Source organism: Penicillium subrubescens (assembly GCF_028828155.1).
Source record: "Penicillium subrubescens strain IBT 31985 chromosome Unknown utg000007l_segment0_segment0, whole genome shotgun sequence".
In the NCBI taxonomy this organism is placed as follows: Eukaryota; Fungi; Ascomycota; class Eurotiomycetes; order Eurotiales; family Aspergillaceae; genus Penicillium; species Penicillium subrubescens.
In genome coordinates this window covers 327,963-352,250 of record NW_026643157.1, presented here as the reverse complement: position 1 = coordinate 352,250, position 24,288 = coordinate 327,963, and the positions used below count along the sequence as shown (strand labels likewise).

The 24,288-nt window shown below is 49.0% G+C and overlaps 7 protein-coding genes across 7 annotated transcripts; 3 read left to right on the top strand and 4 right to left on the bottom strand.

Moving 5' to 3' along the window:
• Positions 1-23: 23 nt before the first annotated feature.
• N7473_009871 (dihydroorotase) lies at positions 24-1,241 on the bottom strand (the record flags this gene model as incomplete). The annotated part of the gene is made up of 3 exons (XM_057155810.1): positions 24-956; positions 1,023-1,102; positions 1,187-1,241. 3 exons carry the CDS (start codon positions 1,239-1,241, stop codon positions 24-26), a joined length of 1,068 nt encoding a protein of 355 aa, XP_057004465.1.
• Positions 1,242-3,242: 2,001 nt separating this feature from the next.
• Positions 3,243-3,969, top strand: N7473_009870 (uncharacterized protein; the record flags this gene model as incomplete). The annotated part of the gene is made up of 2 exons (XM_057155809.1): positions 3,243-3,504; positions 3,566-3,969. The coding sequence occupies 2 exons, from the start codon at positions 3,243-3,245 to the stop codon at positions 3,967-3,969; spliced, it is 666 nt and encodes a 221-aa protein (XP_057004464.1).
• A 348-nt stretch (positions 3,970-4,317) lies between these two features.
• On the bottom strand, positions 4,318-6,522 carry N7473_009869 (uncharacterized protein; the record flags this gene model as incomplete). Its single annotated transcript, XM_057155808.1, has 8 exons — positions 4,318-4,828; positions 4,881-4,915; positions 4,973-4,983; positions 5,046-5,114; positions 5,171-5,339; positions 5,396-5,561; positions 5,624-6,357; positions 6,412-6,522. The coding sequence occupies 8 exons, from the start codon at positions 6,520-6,522 to the stop codon at positions 4,318-4,320; spliced, it is 1,806 nt and encodes a 601-aa protein (XP_057004463.1).
• A 2,064-nt stretch (positions 6,523-8,586) lies between these two features.
• Positions 8,587-9,972, top strand: N7473_009868 (uncharacterized protein). Its single transcript, XM_057155807.1, has 2 exons — positions 8,587-9,192; positions 9,244-9,972. Exons 1-2 carry the CDS (start codon positions 8,893-8,895, stop codon positions 9,631-9,633), a joined length of 690 nt encoding a protein of 229 aa, XP_057004462.1. The 5' UTR covers positions 8,587-8,892; the 3' UTR covers positions 9,634-9,972.
• Positions 9,973-10,374: 402 nt separating this feature from the next.
• Positions 10,375-11,501, top strand: swc5 (putative Swr1p complex component (Swc5); the record flags this gene model as incomplete). Its single annotated transcript, XM_057155806.1, has 2 exons — positions 10,375-10,736; positions 10,802-11,501. The coding sequence occupies 2 exons, from the start codon at positions 10,375-10,377 to the stop codon at positions 11,499-11,501; spliced, it is 1,062 nt and encodes a 353-aa protein (XP_057004461.1).
• Positions 11,502-12,164: 663 nt separating this feature from the next.
• Positions 12,165-13,158, bottom strand: N7473_009866 (T2 family ribonuclease; the record flags this gene model as incomplete). Its single annotated transcript, XM_057155805.1, has 4 exons — positions 12,165-12,214; positions 12,287-12,482; positions 12,545-12,839; positions 12,929-13,158. 4 exons carry the CDS (start codon positions 13,156-13,158, stop codon positions 12,165-12,167), a joined length of 771 nt encoding a protein of 256 aa, XP_057004460.1.
• An 863-nt stretch (positions 13,159-14,021) lies between these two features.
• On the bottom strand, positions 14,022-15,760 carry N7473_009865 (uncharacterized protein; the record flags this gene model as incomplete). The annotated part of the gene is made up of 4 exons (XM_057155804.1): positions 14,022-14,540; positions 14,592-15,042; positions 15,094-15,226; positions 15,307-15,760. The coding sequence occupies 4 exons, from the start codon at positions 15,758-15,760 to the stop codon at positions 14,022-14,024; spliced, it is 1,557 nt and encodes a 518-aa protein (XP_057004459.1).
• Between the last annotated feature and the right edge of the window lie 8,528 nt (positions 15,761-24,288).

Here is a 24,288-nt window from a genome sequence, read left to right as displayed (position 1 = left end):
GGGTTGAGGCCAAGCTTGGGTCTTTACGACCAAGTCACAGTCCATGTGTCCTGGGTCTTGCGGAAGGGAACCACGTCGGTATGATCAGACTTCAGAATCTCCGCGATCTTCTCACCCTTCTTCTCAAGGGTGATGAACTCCTTCTGCTCCTCGCCGATGCCATAGAAGGCCCGACCGAACTTGCTCATGAATCCCTCCACAATCTCCGGCGTGATATCCTCATCCTTGAGGACACCGTTCTCAATGGCCTGCTCGAACGAATCGAGGACGACCTGTGTGGTATAGGGCTGGGTGAAGACACCGGCGGCAATCTTCTCACCACCACGCTTGGAGGCTGACGGGTGAGGAGCACTATCGGAGCCAAAGAAGAACTTGGGGTTACCAGATGCGGCCGCGCGGAGGAGGGCGTCACGGTCGGCGGGGGTCTTGGCCACGGGCTTGCAGAAGCAGAATGGGTCACCGGCCCACGAGTCAATGATAATAGACAAGTGGTGGGCAGTGATAGTACCAGCTACGGTGGGTCCACACTTCTTGACAGCCTCGATAGCTGCCGCGGTGGTGCAGTGCTCCAGAATGATGCGGAGCTTGGGGAACTTGGCGTGCAGCTCAGCAAGAATGGGCAGGAACCGCTCCTCCGCCGACAGAACCGTGATATCGCCCTTGGAGGGAGCCTCACCGTGGAGGTTCAGGATCAGACCCTGACGCTCCATCTCGGCGAAGACCGGATAGAAGGAGGTGTAGTCGACAACGCCGGAGCTCGAGTTGGTCGTCACACCGGCGGGGTAGCTCTTGACACCGGTGATGCCGCGCTGCTTAGCCTCGATGATGGTCTCGGGGGTGATCGACTCGTGCAGGTAAAGGGACATGAGGTAGTTGACATTGGGCTCAATAGCCTGCAGGCGCTTCTTGTAGTCGAGGGCATGGTCGACGGTCGTGATGGGTGGGACTAGGTTGGGCTATGGGGTGAAGTGTGTTATATAGCTGCACCAATTCACAATTCATTTGTTGTCATCCTCTCTTACCATGACAAAGACTGTGTTCACACCACCCTGGCGGATGGTAGGAGTCACCAGCTCCATCATCGGGCCATCACGCAGGTGGACTGTGTTTGTCAGTTGTGCCGCCACTTTTCAAGCTTCAAGAACTACTCGGGCGACTTTCTCCTCCAATGGCCCACTGCACATACCGTGGAAATCGGCCGACGCTGGGAGCTTAACTCCCTGCAGGTGGGACAAGGGCATTGTGTGTATGTGAAGATGTTTCTTGAGTTGAAGCTGCGCACGTTGTGGCAATCGAAAGGAACTCTTGACTCAATTGCCCCGCCATATTTTCTTTTCTGCCGGGCGGTGGGAATCTCCCCGGCCGACTTTCCCCGCGCTACAATTTCTACTGAGGTTAGAACTTAAGAGTATACAAACAGAGTAATAACATAAGTGTGGCTATGCTTGTGTGGCGAGAATTTCAATTACACACAGATAGGCTTACTCTTGCAGAACGCAATGTTGGGGCGGATTATTTCGCCGCAAGTGTGTGTCTCTATGCAACGTTGTAAATATGGGCCCTAGCTGGCAGCTCATTGTTACTCCGCGCTCCGCGGAAGACAAGGAAGGCCAAGACCATTTGTACTCTTGATCGCTGGTCGACATATGCATGGTGCTGACAGAATGAAGCAAGAAACACTCTATTTACGTAACAAAATTTGCTACCTAGGTAGTAGTAAAATGGATGTCCTACGCTTCTGCCTGTGTGTCTTTTTGTTCAGGATTAGGGGTTCATTGTACAAAGCTGAATATCTGTTGTGCCTGAGAGGCTGCGGCCTATTATTGATTCGGAAAGAAATACTGTAATGATTAAAATGTAGTGCATGAGATGCAATTAATTACTATTGCATTATACAAATCAGAACAAGTCTCAGATTTAGTTTCGATAGTCCCGGAGCTACCCTACGAATGGAGCAGAGTGTATAACGTCAGTTCAAAAAAGCATACATAGGGACTTGTACCTAGGGACTGGGAAGCGATTGAATCATTGAGCAGCAGGGGGTTAAAATTGTTACGTATTGTGCCCAGTTTTCTCAACCCTTCTCGAAGGAAACAGAGGAAAAGACTACTCCGATCCTGGTCCAGTAATACGGAGTTCTCGGGCCTTGACATGGGTCAACAAATAGTTCTTCCACTGCCGGAATTCGATCATATTAATCCTGGATCAATCCCCTGCTAAACGTGGTAGATATCCGAGCTACAGGATCCACTAGAAAGACAGGAACCGAGATGTAGATATCTTGAATGTCTCTGTGACTGGCTGACGCATCGGAAGTGATGGCACTACGGTCTTTTTAGAGTATGAACCGTAGGAAAGGTCATCAAGGGGTGGAGACCCATGAACTGAGTGGCTTTGATGGTGGCTTTAGTGGAAAGCATCGGAGTGCAACATTGATAACAGCAAATCAGCATGGTTCGGTTGTTCAACTCGCTGGAATCCTCCTTTCGCCCCACTAGGCCAACAAGAAGATGAGAGAAAACCGGAGATTTAATGCAAGGTCCACATGGATTGAGAAGACTATTGAACGGTTTGATGCAGTCTCACCCAAAAAGGAACATTCCACCCTAGTTCTCTTGCTAGATCAGGCTATAGTCTTCGTTAAACTTCCATAAGCGAGAAGAACGATGTGAGTGGAGATACTGGATCTCTTAGCGCCACGTGTGTGTGCCGAATATCCTATTTATACACCCGGATATCGATTTGTTATCGGAAGGGAAATCTATACCGACCATGCCGATCCTTTCCAGAATTTCTAGTGATATCTTCCAGGGGAATAGTAAGTGTCAGACGTCAGCAGCACCGGTAATATCCGTTCTAATAGTTTGTCGCTGAGCGACCAAGTTAGGAAATATCTGCGTGTGTGAGCTTTTGTTTGGTTAACTTTTAGCACGAAGAGCGGGGCTGCCGCAGGAACTATTGAGACGCCGTCTGTGAACGGAGGGCCGTCCGTGCGGTTTTTAAATTATCGGAACTTGCCCCAGACCCCCACTGGATCTTTTCTTGGTGCATTGTCTCTGAGCTTGGACCAATCATGTCTATTTGGTGGCAGACCAGTGAAGTAAATGCTTTGGCTGATGTAGGGTCTTCGGTCGTGAAATTTCATGGGCTGATGACTACTCTACTACAAAGGAGAATCCTCGACCTCCTTTTGCGTCGCCATTGAGTCTGAAATGATAATTTCCAGTCGTGTGTCGGTCACAATGAACAATCCTCGAATTCGTCTCGATCTTCTGCATTCCGATATTCTCTCGCGGATTGTGAGATTTCTCCAGCCTGGGGATATTGAAGAATTATCCTGCGTCAACAAGCGGCTCAGGGACGCGTCAATACCTGTGCTCTTTCGCGCTGTCAGATTTGAGTTTTCAAAATCCAGCTTAAATGGACTGAAGCGACTTTCAGATTCTAATATACGGCAACATGTCGTGTCATTGACATACGTTGCTCCAGAAATCTTGAAACCTGGTAAGACAAACATCTCTCTGTCCGCTGGAAAATAGAGCTAATACGCCTTTAGAGATTCTAGATTCAGAGTGTTACAGTTCTGAGCTTTTAACGCCTGGTGATTACGAGGACTGGATATACGAGGGCCGTGGCTTTTTGCCTGACGATTGCCCATCATACATGCTAGTACACGATGTTTTGCGCGACATCTGTGAAGAGCAGAAAGATATCATAAATGACGACCTCGACAGGACTGCCCTATTCTCCGTGTTTACAAGATTGCCAAAATTGGAAACTATGGCTCTGTGTTTCTGTCCGACGATAGAAGAGGAAGAATGGGTAGGGTCTGTCTTGGCCCGGGGCTTGACAATGGAGGAATCCTGTGAATATCATTCAAAAGTGATTCGCAATGCTATCCAGGTCGCGCGGGAGGCTACATCTACTGAGAGTACGGTTCAAGTTCGTCTCATGGAACAGCCTGCTTAGAGTCTTGTGAATAAGGGGATCTTACAAAGGGACAGATCAGTCCCCGAGATTCCGGCATACCTACCCACCACCTACCTGAACAGTTCCTGCTGCATGCCACTTGAAATAGAGATCTCACTTCGATAAGGCGTGAAAAATTGGCTACAGTCTGGCACCAAGGTGTACGGACAAACACGATCAGCCCAGGGGCTACAATCGAAGAAAACAAACCCGCTCAGAAATTCTATACGTGGGAAAGGCAGTCGGAGGTAATGGAAAGGGTTATTAGCACCGTTCTATGACCAATCGTTGGCTCGGCAGGATTAATCCATCAGGGCTGTAAGATAGAGAGAAAGCTAGCTCCACAGTTCAATATAACCTGACGGTTGCGGAAGGGATATGCTCCGCGGTGCTCTGTTGAGGCTTCATGTCCTCCTCAGGTGCTTCTCCGTACCCACACAACCACTTATAATTCCTAGTCGATGCAAATAGATCCCGATGTCGACCAATGAAAGTAATAAATATCAGCAAGACTTTGCTGAATGAACACCATTCCCCACAGAACGAATAGTTTTTGCCGGGATATCCAACGCTGACACCCACATAGCTGTAAGCGGAGACAACTTCGAAAATAATATTAAAAGTGGAGAACGCCAAAGGTTCGGAGCTGTAACGATCCGACTCAGCGACACAGATGAGAAGGACGGCAAAACTAAGCCACCATACATCGTGGCCTAATTGGAAGCGGAGTTGCTGGTAATAGACTTGACTGCGGGCGAGAATCGAGTGGTTTGAGACGCCGAATGAAGATTGGTAGAAAGGATCTCCAGCCTCGGCGCATGGAATCTTCTTAGGCCTCCTCTGGTGTGAATTTGTGCCTCTAATAGACGTTAGAAAAGATCGTTGAGCTTAGAGTCTGGAAGCAGTCCTACCTGAAGACGGCTGAAAATGGAAAAGATGGGAGATACTATGCAGGAACATGTTAGATCTTCCTCGTGTCATATTCGCAGCTAGAAACTCTCACCATCATAAAGACTAGCGAGATTTTGGTTAGTGAACTGCTCTGTGAGAAGGTATGGTGTCTGGATCATACGTACGATAGACAGTAAGCAATCCCTGTGGTAGATTGACGAATGTCACAATAGAGAACCCACAACCACGTACAGCTGTATACACCTCAATTTTAGCTTTGCTTGAGCAATCGTACTTTTCATGTACGTACCAGAAGACTGGAAAATCCCATCGAGAACACGGTACTTGAAAGGGAGGGCCGCAATTTCGCTGTTGCGGAAAGAGGCAAGCTCAAATGCTCCCCACATAATGCCATTAAAAACCAGGACTGTAGCGAACAAGAACCAGGTATGCAAAGCCGGGTAGAGAAAAGTACACACCTGTAAAATTCATCATTTTATTAGTTCCGTAGGAAGTCTAGTGGGGATGGACTTACACTTTGAGGTTGGGTAAGAACAAAGTCGAAAGTTTGGCGCCACAATCGCCACCTTGGTCTATCTGGTATCATTTTTCGAATGGCCCAGATCACAAATCTTAATATGCATGGGAACAGCGTATTTCCAGAGAGAACCAGGATGCCGCAAATGAGAAGAGGAGTAGGCCTATCCGGGCAAGATTAGTAAACTGTGTCATTATCAGCCGAATGAAAGGACAGGGCACATACTCCAGCTGAAATGGTGCCATATTAGCATCGATAAGAGACATTCCATTGTTGACAAGTGCGGATGTAGCAAGGAAAGTACCCGCCCAGACAGGGGAGATTCCATCTGCTTGTGGGATATCTGGGCGGTAAAGTTTCAACCAAAGCCCGATACTCAAAATGCCGATGAAAAGGAACAAGATGGTGTAGATCATTGTAAACCCTGATATCAGTATGAGTGCCTTGTACTCTACCCAACCGGGTTCCTCGGGGTCGATTGACCCGCTCGAGCGTTGAAGGTTGGTCTTCAATCTACTCAGAATCCATGAAAAGCTTAAGTTCATGTCAGCGAAGGGAGATTTGTGACCATTTCCTGTTGTTAAATGGAAATGTCGGCTCTGGCAGGGATCTGATGGGTTGGCAATGATGATGAAGTGACGAGCGTTCTGAGGCACATCTGGAGATGGCAGGTCTGCATAGATCTCCCTCCCTGTGATGTGTGTTTTCAATGGGCTCGGAATTTTGGCAGAAATAGCACTATCATCGTTCTCTTGGCCCTCCTTCTCTTGTACGTGCAGGATTTGTTTGTGAATTGTGGCCTGGCACCGTCTTTTCCTGTCTGAATTAACTTTCAGGACAGAGCGGAGGGTCAGAGCCCGGAGGAAAGCAATGACTGCGTGGATAGGGATAGCATGACCCAAGATCAAAAGTGTCCAGAGAGTGCCCTGTTGTAGAGTGTTTAAAGTAGAGAGATCAAGCTATGTCAAATATTAGCAATTCACTCCTGATCATGATCTCAGGGCAAAACGAACCACGCTGAGCCCAGTTCCTGTCATGGCACTGAAGCTCATGAAAAACGCGTCCACATATTGTAGATCATTGATCTGCGTCGCTTTAGTGTATAGTATGACACTGCCGATCATGGAAATAAAGATGAAATATGTGCAGTGTAATAGAAGGAGATTTGACTCTAAAAGATGAGCCATGATCGGCAGGTCCTATGTATGTTCGTCGTAAGCATCCTATGCAAGACAAAACTAGGAGTCCCAAACAGATTTAAAGACATTCAAAGACAGGACTGATCAAAAGAGCATTGCTGCCTATCAGTACAATACTGACTAGATCATACACTGAATACGACATGAGAACCCTTTCTGCATGGAATGTTGGCCAGGTAATTGCTCTACGTCTCCCTTCCAGCTGCTAAATACAAGTCCTCGGTGACCAGCATCTAGACGTATTATCAATTGGTCTAGGCACGATAGATGATAGTAATCTAATTAAACATACCCTGGTACGGTTGACTGCACATTCCAAGGGACGACCCGCTGGATTCTTCAGATGTAAGGCTGAAATATGTGGGTTTTGGGATATTCGGAACTTCCCGGTTTTGTGAAGAAATTACTCCCGAGCGTGGAATAACACTCCCTTCCTATTTGCTGAATGCTGGGTACGTTAGATCCGAGACGTCAAATCGGCTTGATATACTATGCCAGCAGATTGCATTGCCCGTCTGAGTTTTCGAACGTAGTCTCGACTCAATCCAGTCATCAGCGCAAGTTTCATACTACCTGAATACTCGATTATGAAGGGACAATGGTTGTCATCTCCGGTATTGCCAGCAGGTACTATGGTGAAGCTTAGACATCGGCCTATCAGGGATGATGCAACCGACAGCAACCGGCCCCGGCAAGGCCGAAGTCAAGTACCTTTGGCCATGAATGTAATCATGGGATTCACATCGGCAGCCTGGACCAATTTGACTAGGAATGGGGTAGTCTGATGGTCCTCTATGATAACAGCTATCCGAGTCTACCTCTTCTAGCCCCTCCAGGCCAACATAGACGCCCGCCTCTTAACTTTGATCCTTAATCTTCTCCTCTGTTGTTACCTGGCCGGCACCTTCTAATTCATTTCACCATCTTCTGTGCGGTCTCGATCTTCTTTGGAATCGAGTTGTAGAACACGATTATGTCATAGACGCTCACAATGCGTATAATGATCTATCAGTATCATTGAAATCCACCCAACATCCATCGCTTTGTGCCCTGCAATGACAAATATGGGCGCAATGTAATTCTCCACGAGGAGCGAAAACAACTAGCAGGGAGTTGAAAATGCCATTCTTTTTGAAAGTCCACGGGACAGAGAAGACCTGCGTATGGCGTACCTGGAAATGCGAATTTAGAGAGAAATAAAAACATGGGCATTTGAAAGTAAGAAGAGAGATCACGCAAACAAAGTAACGATAGAAAGGAAGCAAATCTCACAATAAATGGCCTTTTGCCTGAATCCCCATCCTTAAACTAGCTCAGCTTAGTCCCCCTCGTTGATATCATCTACTCTCGACAACTACTCAAGCCACGAGTTTCTGGGGTTTGTTATCGCTTTGTCCAGACTCTGCAAGACTCCAGGATTTGAGAAGAACACCCTGCAGGAACCAAATCTCGAGCCTCTGATTTGAGAACCCAAGACCACCTTAACCGCTGGTGGGCTTGTGTCGCAATCCCCGGCGCTTCGCGTCGACCAATTACCATCGCCGATCATCCACACATCACGAACCCTTTGCTGCAGGGGCGCGAATAGGAGGCCACAAGTCAAACCTCTAGTGATAGATCATCTGCCCTGGACTCTAAATATAGCTCCACCTCTTGTCTTATGCACTCTTGCGAAGTGAAGTCCTTCCTCTCCCACTCTGCCAAGCCTGCACGCTGGCGCCCATCCGGATGCTAAGACCCTCCATAAGCAAAACAATTCTGCAAGCCAACTGCTTGCAGTGATGCTCGCGCAGTCCTGAAAATTAAATTTGAGGTCTCATCGAATCAGAGCCGACGATATGCTCGATAATATGTGCGCTAAGGGGGAACTGTCTGTGCTTGAGGATACCCCGTTCAATCTATTCGAGTTGGGTAAGCGCCTACGGCAAAGGGCCCTTTGTGATAGTAAGACGCTGGCTTGAAACTGTCCGTGATGACAAAATACGATCGGCAAGGGCTCTGTGCTACAGTAAGTACATATTCAGAGGCTTTCACCACGGGCGCTTGGTTGGCTCTTGAGGTCTTTCTTGCATCTACTTTCCCTCGAGCCGTTCTCTTGTTTTACGGGACTGCCTTTCTTTCTTTCTTCTTCCCTCAGTGAGGTTCTCTCTTTCCACTCACTATTCTTTATACTCCTCAATTATCCCCTTGAGAACCCTTGCTGGCAAGGTTACGTGCTCTAGTACATACTCTCGTGATCCCCCTCGGTATTGTGTCCATTGTTATTATCCTACTCTTTTGTCTACCACCTTCACGATGAGCTCCAACGCATCTACAGCCGGCTCTATGGACGAGTCCAAATTTCTCAAGCGAAACCGTGCTCTCCACTGGGCTCGATTGGGTCTGTCTCTGGCGATCACTACTGGAGCTGTTGCTGTCATCGCCTGTGAGGCGGTACCATTGCACCACTACAAGACCACCGCACAATGGGCCACCGAGGGTCTTGCTCTCTGGCCATTGAACCTTGACATGCGACCGACAATTGCAGCTCTAGCCTGTGGCTGTGTGATTGCCATCTTGAACTTGGTATATGTGGTTGTTGCTATGCTCCCATCTGTTAGTATACCAGTCCCAGTACTTCTGTGTCAACTGTTAACAACCTTCCAGCCACATTCCCGTATCAAGCTCCTAAACTCCTATGCTTCCGCATCGGCCTTCTCTGGATTCATCACAGCCCTCATTGGCATCATCTTCACCATCTATCGGCCCTCCGCATCTTATCCGAGCGGCTTCAGCGATGGAGAGACCTTGCACAGCTGGACATGCAAATGGGATTCCTCGAGCGGGAGTACATCAAGCCCGGTCCACTTTTCTCGTGACTGCCATGAAACGCGTGCTGGGTTCGCGATGCTGTGTGTTCTCCTTGGACTGGAGATTCTGATGGGTATTGCTGCCGCTGCTGGCACATGGTCCCAGCGGGATGTATCTCGTCGTCGCGAACAACAAGTCCAGTTGGAAAAATTGGAGATTGCGACGAAGCAGGCCTATCGCCCGTGAGAGGGCCGCGCGATCTTTGCTGGGCTTCTCTCAAGGTCGTAAGTCAACCTAGGACTGAGAAAGGATTGTTTAGAGATGGGCTACCCTAGGCGCTTTTAGTATGTGAATAGTAAAGTTGTTGCGTGGGCTGAAATGACGTCATCATGTATAGCAGGCTATTTATTGGGGGGATTCATGCAGGTCATAGTTTGGAGTATGAAGGTGTGGCCAGGGCCACTTCGTTGGATTGAGCCGCACGTCTACCGAGAAAGAAGTAATTAAGGAATATTAAGCAAGGAGTTTGTCCCGTGTCCCGTTAATGAGCGATGTATCCAATGAATTTGAATAAGAATACCTGAGATCAAAGTGAGCTGGACACCGTCCATATAAATTCTCAGGGGTATGGTATGGTAAGATCTGGAAGGTATCCGTTGATAATTTGTCAGGGTGAATGAGTATTGGATATGTTGCGAAGAAGCCACCCTCTTCATTTAAGGCAGTGTGAAAGAATTTGACAACGATATACTCATAACATCCTAGGCACGGAATGCTTCCAGAATACAGCATTGATGTTGACCTTACCTGTTGAAGATGTTGGTGTTGATAGTGACCACTTTGGGAATCTTCGGAACGGATTAATGATTTACCATGACATATGAAGAATTACATAATTCTTATCAATACCGCCCTCGGCAGAATCACGGAGGCGCGTTTCTTGAATCGCCTTTCTTCTTCTCCAAGCAAACAGCTCTCGATTACAAAATGTCCGTAGACCCGAATGCCCCGTCGGCTCTCAACCTAGACGATGAGCCCTACGAGTCCGCCGAAGACGAAGATTTCCAACTCGACCCAGCCCAAGATGAGTCCGAGCTATCCTCATCCGAGGACGAAGCTGCCGAACCCGAGAAGAAGAAGCGCAAGACCGATAAGAAAGCCAAGATCGTCACAGAGGAGCTAGACTCTGGCGATGAGGCAACGATACGGAAAGCGCGGGATAAGCGGAACAAATTGAAGAAGAAAAAGGGCAAGGGCAAGAATGCGGTCGACGAGGAGGATCTTGACTTTGACGAGGATGAAGGGGGAGCTGGAGGGTTTGTACGGACACGCGCGATGAAGAAGCATATGTAAGATTGCTATTCTAATATTTGCGTTTCTAAGCTCTGGTTCTGGATTCTGACTACTGGAATAGACAAGAGGAGGAAGAGCGGAAACCGTTGGCTCGAATCGATGGCGCGACGGTGGATGTCGATGCCCTGTGGGCGCAGATGAATGCTCCCGAGAGTCAAATGAGCCTGCAGGCATCCCAGATCGAGAACAAGCATGAACCGGCGCCAGACGAAACCGACGGTATTGTCGATGCGAACGCGCCAAACCAGGGCGCCCCAGAACCGGAAGACAATGCGCATCATGGCCAGCACAAGGAACAAATGGTGAAGATCAAGCGCACATACAAGTTTGCGGGCGAGATGATCACCGAGGAGAAAGTTGTTCCGAAGGACTCTGCCGAGGCTAAGGCGTTCCTGTCTAGCGGCGAGGCTGTGAAATTCACAGAGGTCGATGATGCCAATGGTGTGGCGGGGATTCGCAACCTGCGCTGTCCTCTCCGCAAGATCTCGCGGTTTGATCCCAACCCGACCGGCTTGATCAAGAAGAGCTGGGAGAGACAGGCTACCACGGAGTCTGCGACTGACGCAACTGGGCCCAAGATCAACACTGTCGAGAAATCCAGACTCGACTGGGCACAGTACGTGGATCAGGCCGGGATCAAGGACGAACTGCGGACAGCCAGCAAAGCCAAGGAAGGTTATATGGGCCGTATGGACTTTTTGGGACGTATGGAATCCAAGAGAGACGAGGAAGCTCGACAGGCTCGTCTCAAAGGCATTTGAGGTTGCTATTGTCTGTCTATGGTCTGTCCTGCCTTTATCTACCTACGTGGGCAGCAGATTCCTACCACACACAAGCCATACCCCAGCACTGTCTGCCTGAAAATCAAAGACCCTTGCTGCAGAACACATGCCGCCCAAAGTCGCATTCTGAAAACCTCGTGTCCAGAGGTCTTGAGTTTAGACGCAGATCGAGGTCAAACGTGAGGAGCGGCCACCCCCTTCAAACAACTGTCCAGTCGATCCCGATCAGAAAGGGAATCCGTCGAATGCTCATATCCACTGATAAGCGAGTGGGTGGGCTCGTTAGGTAGCCCGCGGCTGCCACTTAATTTGCAGGGCTGGTCATCCGCCGCTGATCGCCGGCGGTAATGCGGGCTCTTATCATATTCATTTGCTGGTGCGGGCCGCTCCAGGAAGAGGCGGAGGGAAGCTTGATTGCTGTTTCCTTCACTATTCGTGGAGAATTTGTACTTTTAACGAAAGACTACTCAATTGTGGCTCCATTAACGGGAATACATTCCTGTGTTGCGCTATGTACTCTACTCTCCAAGATACCAACCCATTCATCCTCACATCATTGCATCATAGAACCCGTAGTAATTCGTATAGATCACTCATATCCAAGACACAGACTACGCCCGTACATCATTCTATTTAGGAGCTTTACTTGGGCACGTACTTGATACCGCTGCTGGGGCAGTTCGACTTGGTAACTGTGTAAAACAAATTAGCCCTCGGAATTTCCATAAGATTGTGGGATTGCTCTATAACGGCGAGCAACTTACGAGTGTCAACAGCCTGGTACTGGCCATCAATAGCATTGCCAGCCACATTGAAGAAGTACCAAACTTGGTTCAGCGAGCCGCTGGAGCAGCCGAGGTAGACCGACGCGCCGTCGTGCAGGCTGGTCAGGGCAGCCTGGATTTCACTCAGAGTGTAGGTCTTGGAGCTACTGGGGGTAATGCCAGCAGCGGAGAGGGCCTTAACAAGTATCAGATCAGACATCATGTATCTTGAAGCAGCACCGTGGCGAGAATACATACCTGGTACGTATCGAGACCCTTGAACAGGTCAACAACCTTTTGGAAGAAGTCGCCGACTTCCTCCTGCGAGGAGTAGTTGGTGTAGCAGCTGGGATCGATGGTGTTGATGCAAGTGCCGTGCTTGCCCCACTCGTGAGCCCAGAAGCTCTCGTCGTCGCCGTTGATGTCGACCCAGTAGTTTTGCATGTAGGATAGGAGATCGGTGCGACCCTGGGCTGTCAGGATGTCTGAGATGTTGGTGTAGGCACGAGCGGAGTCGCAGCTGGACTCGTAGGTGCCGTCACAGTTGTCGGGCCTATATTGGAGTCAATATCTTGTTTTGCTCAGGCTTCTTGGAGAAACATAGTTGCTGATGGGTTATAAATAGAGATGAACGATACGTACCACAGACCGTGGATAGTCCAGGAGTCAGTGGGGCCAGTGGATGGGTTGGTATCCCAGAACTGAGTCTGCAAGAGGGCACCGCCGGGGTAATTGAAGCAGCAGGTCGGATTCGTGGACGAGCTCTGGCAACTGAAGGTGTTGGTGTTGCTGCATGTCTCCAGTTGGGCAGAGGCCCCAGACACCAACGAGGTAACCGCCAGGGCTAGCATAGAAGAGCGAGAGAAAGCCATAGTTTAACAAAGATAGAAATAGTACTCAATGTAGATCTTCAATGTAAAGAAAACTGATAAACTAGATCATCTGCCAGGGGCATCATGCCGAACATAAATAGTGCAGACACACACTGACCAGTCACTAACTGACTATCGACGAGGTCCTCCGAGGAATGAAGCGTCCTGCAAAGACAAAAACGGGTGCATCACCAGTCGATCGCAACTGATAGCAGCACATGCGCCGATAAGACGACGCTGATTCGCGATTGAAAGATCGGATATCGCCGTTCAACTGATGAGCTAAACGAATCGTCGTTCCAAGGCCCTTTAGCGACCTGCTTGGCGGACTTAGTGACCGAGTTGGTCCTGTTAGCCTGACGAAAAGTGGTCGATCCCGACCGAGCGGGGAACAGGACTTAAATGAAGCCACCAATAGAGATGTCGAATCAGCCTTCAACTCGGCCATGCGTGGGCAAGGTCTCCGTCGGAAGTCCTGGGGATTCAATCTGGACGAATTGCAGCTAGTGTTTTGGGATTGTCCGGGGAGGGGATAGGGCGTAATTGAGGTTGCATTGTCTGTGGTGGATCTCCGAACTGGGTGCCCCTCGAGATTAAAAATGTTGATGATCGGCCGTGTTCTGGCCAACCAACGTTGACGGAAGGAACCTGGAAGACTTTGATTGTTCTTTCACGTTTCGCCTCTTCAGGAATGGTGCAAAGAGAAATTTGTGTCACCTGGGGGCGCCTTGTTGCTTGCTTCTACATGGCCATTTCCCCCGATCTAATTGGAAGCGATACGAAGTAAAAAGGAAAAACAAAGGAAAGTCGATTTTCAGGTTTTAGGCACCTCGTATAGAATCCAAAGACAAAGGAATGGTCTATCATGATATCAAAGGCTCTTCTTCCTCATTTTCGTCTTGCGCGTCTCGAGGAACTTGAATGCACCAGATGGCAATCGTGGCGATCACATAGAGGAGACCAGCCTGCAAGAAGGGCAGTCCCATCCAAACACCGCCGAAATGTAAGCCGATTCGGAAAAGATAGGCAAACAATGGGCCAGATATTAGAATACCGAGGGATTGAGAGATCGCTATAGCCGAGTAGAGCGTGCCGACTTGATCTGGAGGCACAAAAGCAGTCGCCAGACTGCGCGCAGTGACGAGGAACGCAGATCCTGTGGAAAGAATCACCAAGCCGCATATCAGCAGAGCTGGGACCGGGGCGAGGCCAATGGTAAGGAAGCCGATAATCGAGACCAATCCGCTTCCCTGGCTCAGGCGATAGTCGCGACGTTTTCCATGAAGTTTGAGATACTTGGCAGCGACAAAGGTCAATGCCGGTATGATGACGAGATAATTTGCGAGATTGAATATCCCACGTAGGGAGATCAAAAGGCTGGCCTGGAGGAACGTTAGCAGACCCTAGATTCGATGTAGACAAGGAATACATACCTTGGCGATGCTCCAATTGAATTTCTTCGATGCAAACTGAAGGAGAATAGCGGAAGACTGCCGACTGATGACTGAGACCAACAAGCAAAAGATTACTACGCAGACATTGTAGTTCCGCCAAATAAATTGCGTTGAGTCTTTGAATTCGCGAGCCCGGAAAATAATTTCTTGCAGCGCTGATTGTTTGCCAGCTGGCTCAACCTGCCCATTGGAGCGTCTGGGGGGTTCCGAGGCTTCTTGACCAGCTTCACGGCGGTATTGTGCCTTGTTAGCCTTGGCTTCTTCCAGAGTCTCTGGGAGAAACAAGACCGGGGTGCACCCTGCAATAATGACGATTGTGCCTAGAATGTATGGGAGCCAGTTGCCATATTGCATCAGCCACGCGCTGATAGGAGTACCCAGAACTTCGGCCAAAATAACACATGATTGAAGCCCGAAGAGCGCCGTGGATCTATCTTGCTGTCAGAAAGGGGAATCAAATTAAACTGTGAGATTGGTGTACCGTTCTTCTTCAGAGAAGATGTCCGCAACCATCACCAATGCAATCGAAACGAGTGCCTGGTCTCCACCCCCAATGATCCTGAACAATCCGGTCATCCAGACAAGTCGCAAGGGTAACACATTCGAAAATAGCGCTATAATGTAGGTCAGGTAACGGCGATCAGTATCCCATTATTAAGTCTTAGACCAGGACAGTCAAAGCTCCCTAACTTACCTACTAGACGGACCCATAGCTCCCCCAGCAGCAATCCCGTAATGCCCAAGTAGATGACGGGCTTGCGGCCCCAATGATCCGATAGCACACCGTATGGCAAGGACAAAAAGATACTCGGGAGCACCTCAAACATACTCTTGTACCCGAGGACCAGCGCCAGTTCACCCTGCACGGCTTCCGATTTGCATGGATCGCTACCGTCAACGGGTAGAGTAGCGGTCGGCGGAGATTCTCCGCCACTCGATAGAAGTCCCTGGTTGCGACAGATGATCTGCTCGAAGATCGCAGTCTCTGGGGCGAGGCCAATGTCATTGCCGAAATCCACAGCCAGCACGAAGATAGAGCACATTAGCAAGATCATGAGTTTCTTGGACTTCGAGCGACCAGGAGTCGCGCCTGTCGACGCGTTGGCGAGCAGGGGCTGCGTTTCATCGGCGGCGGTTTCGGCAACCATTTTGGCAGTGTGAAAGGGACGCTGAAGACTTCAGTCCTCTGGTAGCTAAGCAAACGCCCCAAATTGAACATTTAAGATCTCAGACGCTTTAGTGCTGAGGGCCGTTATTTAGCTGCCTCAGCCTCGGAGTTCGGCATAAGTGGCAGCTTATCGCGTTGGGCCAGGGTCGCAACGCCAACAAAGCCGCAATCCTCAGGGAGACTTCTCATTCGTTAGGCACTTTAGAGCTGACAGGAAATCCAAGTTTCCCCGCGCTGATAACACGAATTAGAGGCTAAAAGGACCATGGGCGAGCAATCAGGACACACCCCGTTTTGCTTAGTCGTGGCGTTGGGTGTTCGAGAACAATGCCTAGCCTTCATTCATCAATGTTGATTCAAGGCTGAACTCCGAATAGCAGTGGGAACACCGGGCAAGGCTCCGGTTAGAATTGATGCGGTAATTGGAGCTGATATGTCACCATTTCCAAGTCTAATCCTAGCTCTTTTTCCTCCTCTTGACAGCAAATCAATTGCTTTCGATGTGGCGCTGATTTGATGTGTTCCATTCAGGCAGTTTTCTCCGTCGTCAGGCCTCCCGACCGTAGCAGAAATGCGGTCACTGTATGTGACCTTTATCCACACGCGACCTCAGACCTGAACAGACGTATGAAATGTCCAATGCCTCTTCCCATGTATCCGCTTGCGTCCCCGTTTCCGGGAGATGAATACAGATGGAGAGTGTCGATCGAGTTAACAGTCATGCGACTCACAGCCTCAAATCCGACCCATCACACTCTCCTCTTCTCTCCACATGATCTCCGTTGTGGTCTCCACAACCTGATCTATGTGACCCGTTCTACGATCCGTAAATCATCCGTACATAGACCAGGGGTCCCTCGGATGCAATGCGAGTAGACATGGCCGCAGTCAAAGCTGCATGGCAGCAGTCGTGGTCCTCTCGGTCGTACAACAACACTGCCACGACCCGAACCCCGGTCGATGCTCGGCTAACCTTCATTCAAATACATTATTAGGACCGTTGTAAGCGGCCATCCAGTCTGCACACGAGGCCAAAAGAAGCAAAACATCGGAATTTCATCCTCAACTCGGGGCTTAGGAATCTGCAACTGCACGTTGCTTGTCCGCGCCTGTCAGGCCACGGCAAGCCGCAGGGAGAAGCGTTTTCAGTGTGCGTTCTGCATCGCAGATTGTGAATTCGACCAGTTGGTTTGCAAACCATCCAGTCGGCTCGCCAATGCGGCCCGGAGAAGACCATCTCGGAGGATTCTTGTCATGCCCTTCACTTTTGTCCGCGGGTTATCACACAAGTCGTGGGCCACGCCGTGTCGGGACGGTGCATTCGGAACTTGTCACCTCTGTCAGATATGAATTGATTCTCTATTTGGCTGGCTGGCTTGCTCGGAGTTGCTCGGGCGGTTCTGATCCGTTATTGCTCCGACGGCTACCTGCAGGTAGAGATGCTTTCTTCGTTGGTAGATATGTTGGAGTCGATAATTTGACTGTTTATGACAATCCAAAGAACTTGGCTTTCAATGGTGAGACTGGATTGATGTTTGTGTGGGCGAATTATTTGGAGTAGTTGGCTGGGATTGATTCGGGCGGGCGGAGGCTTTACATCCTGGGTCGATGGAGTTCACGATACTTAACTAGCGAATATGGTTGTCAGCTAAACGAAGAATATCAATGTTGATGGGAATAAAGGATGAGTATACTTCTGTTTTTCGTCGGTGTGATTGAATGTCGTGTTTTGTGTTTGCGCGTTCCATGGATGTAAGTTGGTACCTAGGTCTGGGCGTTGGTACTCCCGGAGTTCGAACTCTCTAGCATATAGATCCAATATCTAAAGCTGAGAACATCTTATACCTAATCGGAAGAAATCTAAGAATTGATCGGTCGGTCTTTCCAATAAATGCTCTTTTGTTGTGCTATCTCCAGTTCGCAAAGTTCGGTGCTCAGATTAGGGGGCGGCCCGGCAGATGCAGGATATATATCCACAACAGAAGCTGACCATCAATACCTAGAAAGCTCTAAACATCATATATTTTCTAGCAATACTCAAGTCTATTTTGTAAAATAGCCTTCAATAAGGCGGGTTCAATAGACTGATAGAGTTAAATAGGATTTGAAGTATTTTGGAATCCCATTGTGTGTATATTAGCTGGGAAGAAAGATCCTTCCACCTTATGCCAATACCCCCTCGGGTGAGTATATCCCCCCAACAACCTGCATATACCCCAAGCAACAGCACAAATACAAGGAATTGAACTCACTCCAGATCGCTAAAACACTACCGCTACAATTTGTGAGCTCGTCACCAAGTGGCTACCCAACAGTCAGTAAACTTCTATTCTATCGCCATAGCCAACCTAATCGCATTTACTGAGCATCAAGTGACCAGAACCGAACTTACCATTCACCAGTCCTCTGAAAGCAATTGCGCACAGAGACCTGCCAAGAATGACACTCTGGCTCAAACGTACATGGATCTAGACACACAGATTTCTGATCACCTACAGCTTCAGTCCTATAGCACTGTCTCGACCCGATATCCATCGCCCCCATCCCTCTCTCTACAATCCTACTCCACTCTGTTCCACGACAACGTACAATATATTGAACACGACCCATATACTCGCAGCCCAAAAACCTAGAACAAGCGCTATATCGATCCCCTTTTATGAAAGTGCACCAAGTAGCGCAATGCGTGTCGACCAAACAGGCACGCGCGATTATCTCGCCTGAGGCAAGGGCATATATCGATGATGTCACCAAGATTCTCCTTGAGCAACAGACAGTAGTGAACGGACCAGATAGAGGTCCAACCTCAACACCTCCCCGCTGCTAGCCCAAGACATATTGGTGCGTGCCGTACATTTGGGTAGTGGGGTGGGGAGGCGTTTGGACCACCAATCTACTGGACACTTGGGACCCTGGGAATGTTAAGCGTGCGGGATGTGATGTGCAGGGTCGATCAATGCTGTTGATCGGGCCGCCAGTCGGCGAGACCGGGTGAGTACTGCGGAGGTGCTATTGAGTCGTGTTGCATATCCAGCTTGTTTTGCTTGCGCTATTGAGTTGACTGGCATGCGCATTGAAGTACGGAGTAAGTAGCACTGGCTAACGCTATGACTGTGACTTTTCTCGGCGATTGCGTATGATTTCATGTCTGAATATAGAACGTTTACTTCGATCTTTCAACTTTGGCCTTCATAGATTCCCCCAAGGAGCTACAATACTCCAGGGTCGTCCCTGATCTACAACTGCCAACCGCGTTCTCCCCTTTCATCGCGACCCTGTTCAAAGCCGGGGTAACACGAGGGACGAATTCAGGGACGACGAAATCCTGAAAACCCTCAATAAGAGTATCCACAAACGCGATCCCCGATCTCCTTAACTAGGACCGCGCTCTAGGAGAAACCGATCGTAGGGCAGTGCCGAATAACATAACCTTTTGCCACTGGGTGTCGTATCCAGGAATCCGGGACTTGACAACGCAAGGTGACGCGGGCTTCCTGAATGCGCGTCAACATGATAGGATGGAGCAAAAAGTACCAAGCACAAAGTGAAAAAGTAAATATTGCCGTTCAACAGCTTTCAATCAAATACTCTGTCTATTTTAGATTGTTTTGAGGCTCATTCGTAGGGAAAAGAGGATAGCGCTGCAAGGGGGTGGGGACGTTGAAAAGAAAGGGTTAAAGTCTAAGTTGCTTTGGTCCAGGAACCACCAGGTACCACGCCTAAATTGTCCAAGTTACGGAGCATCTTCAGGTTTCCTACATTATTCACTGACAATAATACTGTACCATCGGCTTTGTTAGCCGGTATTCGAGGTATTTGCTACCTTTTGTAATGTTCTACAGGATGGCCACAAACCCCGGACCTGAGGATGGTCCCTTTATTGATCCACCGCCGATGTGATTTTAGATACAATGGCCTGACAAAGCCATAGTTGGCAGATTGTCAAATGGTTCTCCTTTCTGCCAACTTTTGATTATTTCATCAAGTATTCCAAACTTGAAAAGAGTCGTCCATCTCAGATTTCTCTGTAGAGTTAATATACACTCCCCTATTTCAGCGATTTACTAATCTCCCCTTAAATCCCAAGTATGCACTGACCATAGCGGGATCAAAGAACGCGCACAGTCTATACGGTAAACTCAAACTTGGACCTGCTCCTAACTCTATGGATAAAATATGAGTTTGAATAGTGTTATCATTTCAGTCAAAGTCCTGTCCTCATATGCTCTGGCATTCAATGGCGACAACGTTATCAGACCAGATCCCGGGGCATTGGGCGAAACGCACCTGCAGAACGCCTCACCCAGCACTGTGATCTTCTTCGCGGATCATGCTGAGTGCTCTTCCGAGGAATGCTCAGCCAGAGACCGATGTGAAATAGTACTGTAGTACACGGTATGCTGGGAGATGCTTTATTGGCCCGACTGCATAAGCTGGACCACTATGGATCTTCCCCCGCAAAATGATCGACCATCAGGCTTGCTGAACTTTGGTGTCATGGCGCTGTGAGGCTTGCATGTCATGTGGGTCCGGGAGTGGGAATTTGTTTTTGTCTCTTTGGGGATTGTTATGATTACATTTGCGAGTTTAATTTTCTGGCAAGCCACGGAGGTGTTCGGCGTGGAGGATGGAGGATACAGGATGAACAGGGGTCTGAGAAAGATCTAAAATCGATAGTCTTCTTCTTGATGCTCCGTGTACTTGGGTTAGAATTGCAGTAATCGTGCTAATGCATGTACTGTCCTTGTTGGATCGTTAAGGTTTATGTGTATGGGGGTTGTCCGAGGTACCCCTGACGCTATTCTGAGCTGAGAATCTGATGGTCGAATTGTCGAGGGTGGTACCTGACTATTGAATATGAGATATGAGATGTGATGATGGCTATCGAGCTATCGTTATTGTCAGGCAGAGATGAGTTTGGGAGTTTGTCACTCATTCTAGCTGATCGTTAGATTGAGCCTTGAGAAAAGTATTTTCCTCGAATGGGTTCATCACACGAGCAATTTGAATGCGAATAATCTGGTCCAAGTGAGTGTAAATCGCGCAAGATCGATCGGTGGCGAGTTAACCATCTAAAGTAAACGTTCCCCATACAATGCGAGCAGCGAGGCCGAAGAAGCACAGACAGCCAAGAGGTATGTACGCAATGGATACCCCGAGCATCCGAACAAGCCACATAAGTCGCCACTTCGCCTGGTGGCGGTCCAAATCATGCAATGGCTTGGTGATAAGGCTACTTCAGATGGCATGACTCAATGCAACAGAAGAGATCAGATTTCCGAACGAACCATTCAAACTTTCTCCTACGACCTGCCACATCCCAATCACCGGGTCCAGTGCTCGGGGCTCTAGACCCACCTCATCTGGTCTCAGGCCATTTTGCCGTTATTCCTTGCGAACCATGGCCAGCTAGAGGATTGCCAAGCATGAATAAGATGAACCTAAGCATAGTCTTGGCAGCTTGAGATGATTAGCCAACACAAAGAAGATCCAAGTCGGTCATCCCTTTGAACGCAGGGGTCTTGGAGGTTTCTGAGGGGACTCTAGCCCTTGCGGCCAAACTAGGCCTGTGCTTCTGGATGTCTGGGTAAAAGGCCGAGGCTCTAAGAGCTCTTCAGTTTATCTAGATTCAATGGAAACAGTGATGTATGGAGATTCTTCTTGTATCAGAATCAAAGAGCATCGTAAACAAAAAGCATGAATGTTGAAGCGGTTTGGATTCTCGAGCGGAACTCATTAAGGAACCAAACAAGCACAAAAGTAGAGTTTGGCGTCGATTGAGTCTTGGCAGTCCCATGGAACCAGAGCTTCAACAAAGTACAATAGTGGCGTCGAGGATTGCAGCCCAACTGACACATCTTGGGGTAGAATTATTGAATAGTATTGCTTTGCAAGAGACCAGAAACCTGATTCCAACCCCAACATGCATGAAACATTGCGACAATCTTCCTCGTGGTGACCCTGTCGGATCACTGAACACGGCAGATAATTATGAGATATAAGATATGGAATATGGAATACATATTGATATGGAAGATGGAATGGGGAATAGGACACCTGGTGGGTCGTGTAATTCGGCTGGCTAAACCCACTAACTTGGTTGAGACTGGATCGTCTGGATCTGACGGTCGCGAGGATCGCCACGGAACGGCATGAGAGACCGAAAGAGGAGAAATGATCTACAGGCATCGTCCGAGCTCCATAATGTAGGTCCGATAATCCACTAGTCCAAAAGTCCACTAAACCCCTAATCTCATAGGCCCCATTTCCGGAAGAGCTGAAGCCCATTGATGAACTCCTAAGCACGGGCTTTCATCTCCGAACACTAGGTCCTTTGTCCCGAAAAAACAAACCAATAGCCCCCACTTCATGAGTACCCCAACGCTAATATGCGGCTGCATACGTAGATGGCGTGGATCTCGGCTTGCTACTGTGGCTCAGTCGTGACCGAGAATAGAGTTTAACTAATTGACCAAACGCCCCGAATCAGAGCCCCAAAGAGCCCTATGAACTCTATGAACCCAGTGAGAGCTGTCAGAACTCTCGGCTGTCTGCCTTGGAAGTCCATGGGAGCAAGCGCTCGTCTATTGGAGGCTAAAAAATCTAGTAGGTACGTGGTTTAGGGCACACGACAGAAACAAGATGGAGAAGGAGGCCGATTCTCTGTTTCATCCTGACCCGTCGTGTCTACTGTCTATCGGTCGGTAATGTGATATACACATCAAGAAGGCATTTTCCGGTCGGAGGCGAAATTTTGGGGAAATGGAATCCATTCTGACAATCCTCATCTTCTTGTCTGTTCCAGGTGCACGCCTGGCACGGGGACGGAAGCAAAACACGGTAGGTACAATATAGTACTTTCGTGCGTTGGAATGAGGGAAAGAAGACTCGAGGAGGCTGTACTTGTGTTTCGCATGACGAGGATCCAAATGCCGTTTTTCTTTTGCCACTAAATAGCGTGGCTTGGGAAGAGGATCGAGGAGCTCGCTCGAGGTCTTCAAGAATGCACGCAAATCCCGGACCGGTAATAGCTACGCAGTAGTTCCAAGATACTGGGATTGAACCAGGAGAAGCCTTACCAAGCTAAGGCCATTGTCATCGAAACTGTCCGCCCATCTGCTCCAACCAGAGCAGGTTCCCTGAATTCGGGTCTCGACTGACGGGTGATGGATCATAAACTTCCCCTGGAGTCAGATGCAGGTCCATTACTAGCTTCCTGGATAGTTTGAACTCTAGGTCCCTGAGCGATGCGGTCTTTCGCTCGGCAGCTCCGGAGCGAAAGGTAGAGAAGAGAGGGGACTAGGTCTCCGAAAGTACAGAGTAAGTAGATGGAGAGAGAGTTCTCGACCATACCCCGCGCCCGCTCAGTCCCAGTTGTCTGTCTACCGATGGAGGACAAAGTCCTTTCAGGGTCCAGATTGTCTGCAGCTTTTGCACGCTCTGCACATTCCATGATGACGACGGTGGGCGACCGGGGCCTTTTGGCCGAATTGGCTTATTTGTCATGGGGGAGAAGGGTGACCATATTGATTGTAGGAAATTATAGATACGCAGTGAGTACTACTGTACTCCGTAGGGGTCTCGACTCTGGGGAAGGAACTGCCAGGTACAATAATAGCAACGGTCATCGCAATCTTTCACCCAACCAATCATAACCAGAGTTATGATAAACATATTGATCATAACGGCAATCGGAATGGTCGTCAGTAGTAGTAGCTGAGTCGAGTATGTACATAATTTGGATCGATAGCCTTATGGGATGACGATCCATAACCCGGAGCCCGCGAGTAACTTTCTCTTGGGACGATGGGAACTATGTGAATGAGGTACGAGAGGCTCGAGAGAAAGAGGCCCAAGAGTTGAACAGACTCAACAGAGAGGGTCGCGGATTGGTCCAAGCACGCGGAGAATAGCCGACAGATGTACTGGAATTTACAATGCTACGCTCCCCACGACCGGCATATGGCCAGTTTGCTTTTATTTGAAGATCCCCGGGGAGGGAAATTATTAGACTAGGCCCGACTGGGACAGACCAGCATAGACTCGAGCCCAGTAGGCTCGATAGGTCAGACGTTGTACGGAGGGTACTTGTTGTACTTGCAGGACCTGGGCTGAACCGCGCCCGGATGAGATCGATCAAGGCCCCCCCCCCACTTGGGGATCCGCCACTAACGTCTGAGCTCAGATTGGCTGACTGGAGATCCTTTGGAGAGTGGAGGAGATAGCTATATGCGGTTTGCCACTAGAGATAGAGAACTCCATAGCACTAAAGGTCATGATTGTGTCTGTTTCTGTCTGTCTCAAGAGGACTTTGCCCGAGACAATTCCTTCTTGTGTGGGTATGTTCGTCTGCTAGAGGTTCGAACGGGGAGAGTGGGGCGATGGTCGATCTGGTGCAGGTCCAGCGAAGGTACGAAGTAAGTACGAGTATCATGATTATCACCATATTGGATTAGGGTACCGGGGAGGATCGACGCCTCAATCGGTGCAGCAAAAAGAAAAAAAGAC

Excerpts from the sequence above, each read along its gene's own strand:
- N7473_009868 (XM_057155807.1), top strand. The coding sequence starts at position 8,893 with ATGAGCTCCAACGCATCTACAGCCGGCTCTATGGACGAGTCCAAATTT. Across the intron at positions 9,193-9,243 it reads TTGTTGCTATGCTCCCATCT|CCACATTCCCGTATCAAGCT; the intron begins GTTAGTATACCA and ends ACAACCTTCCAG.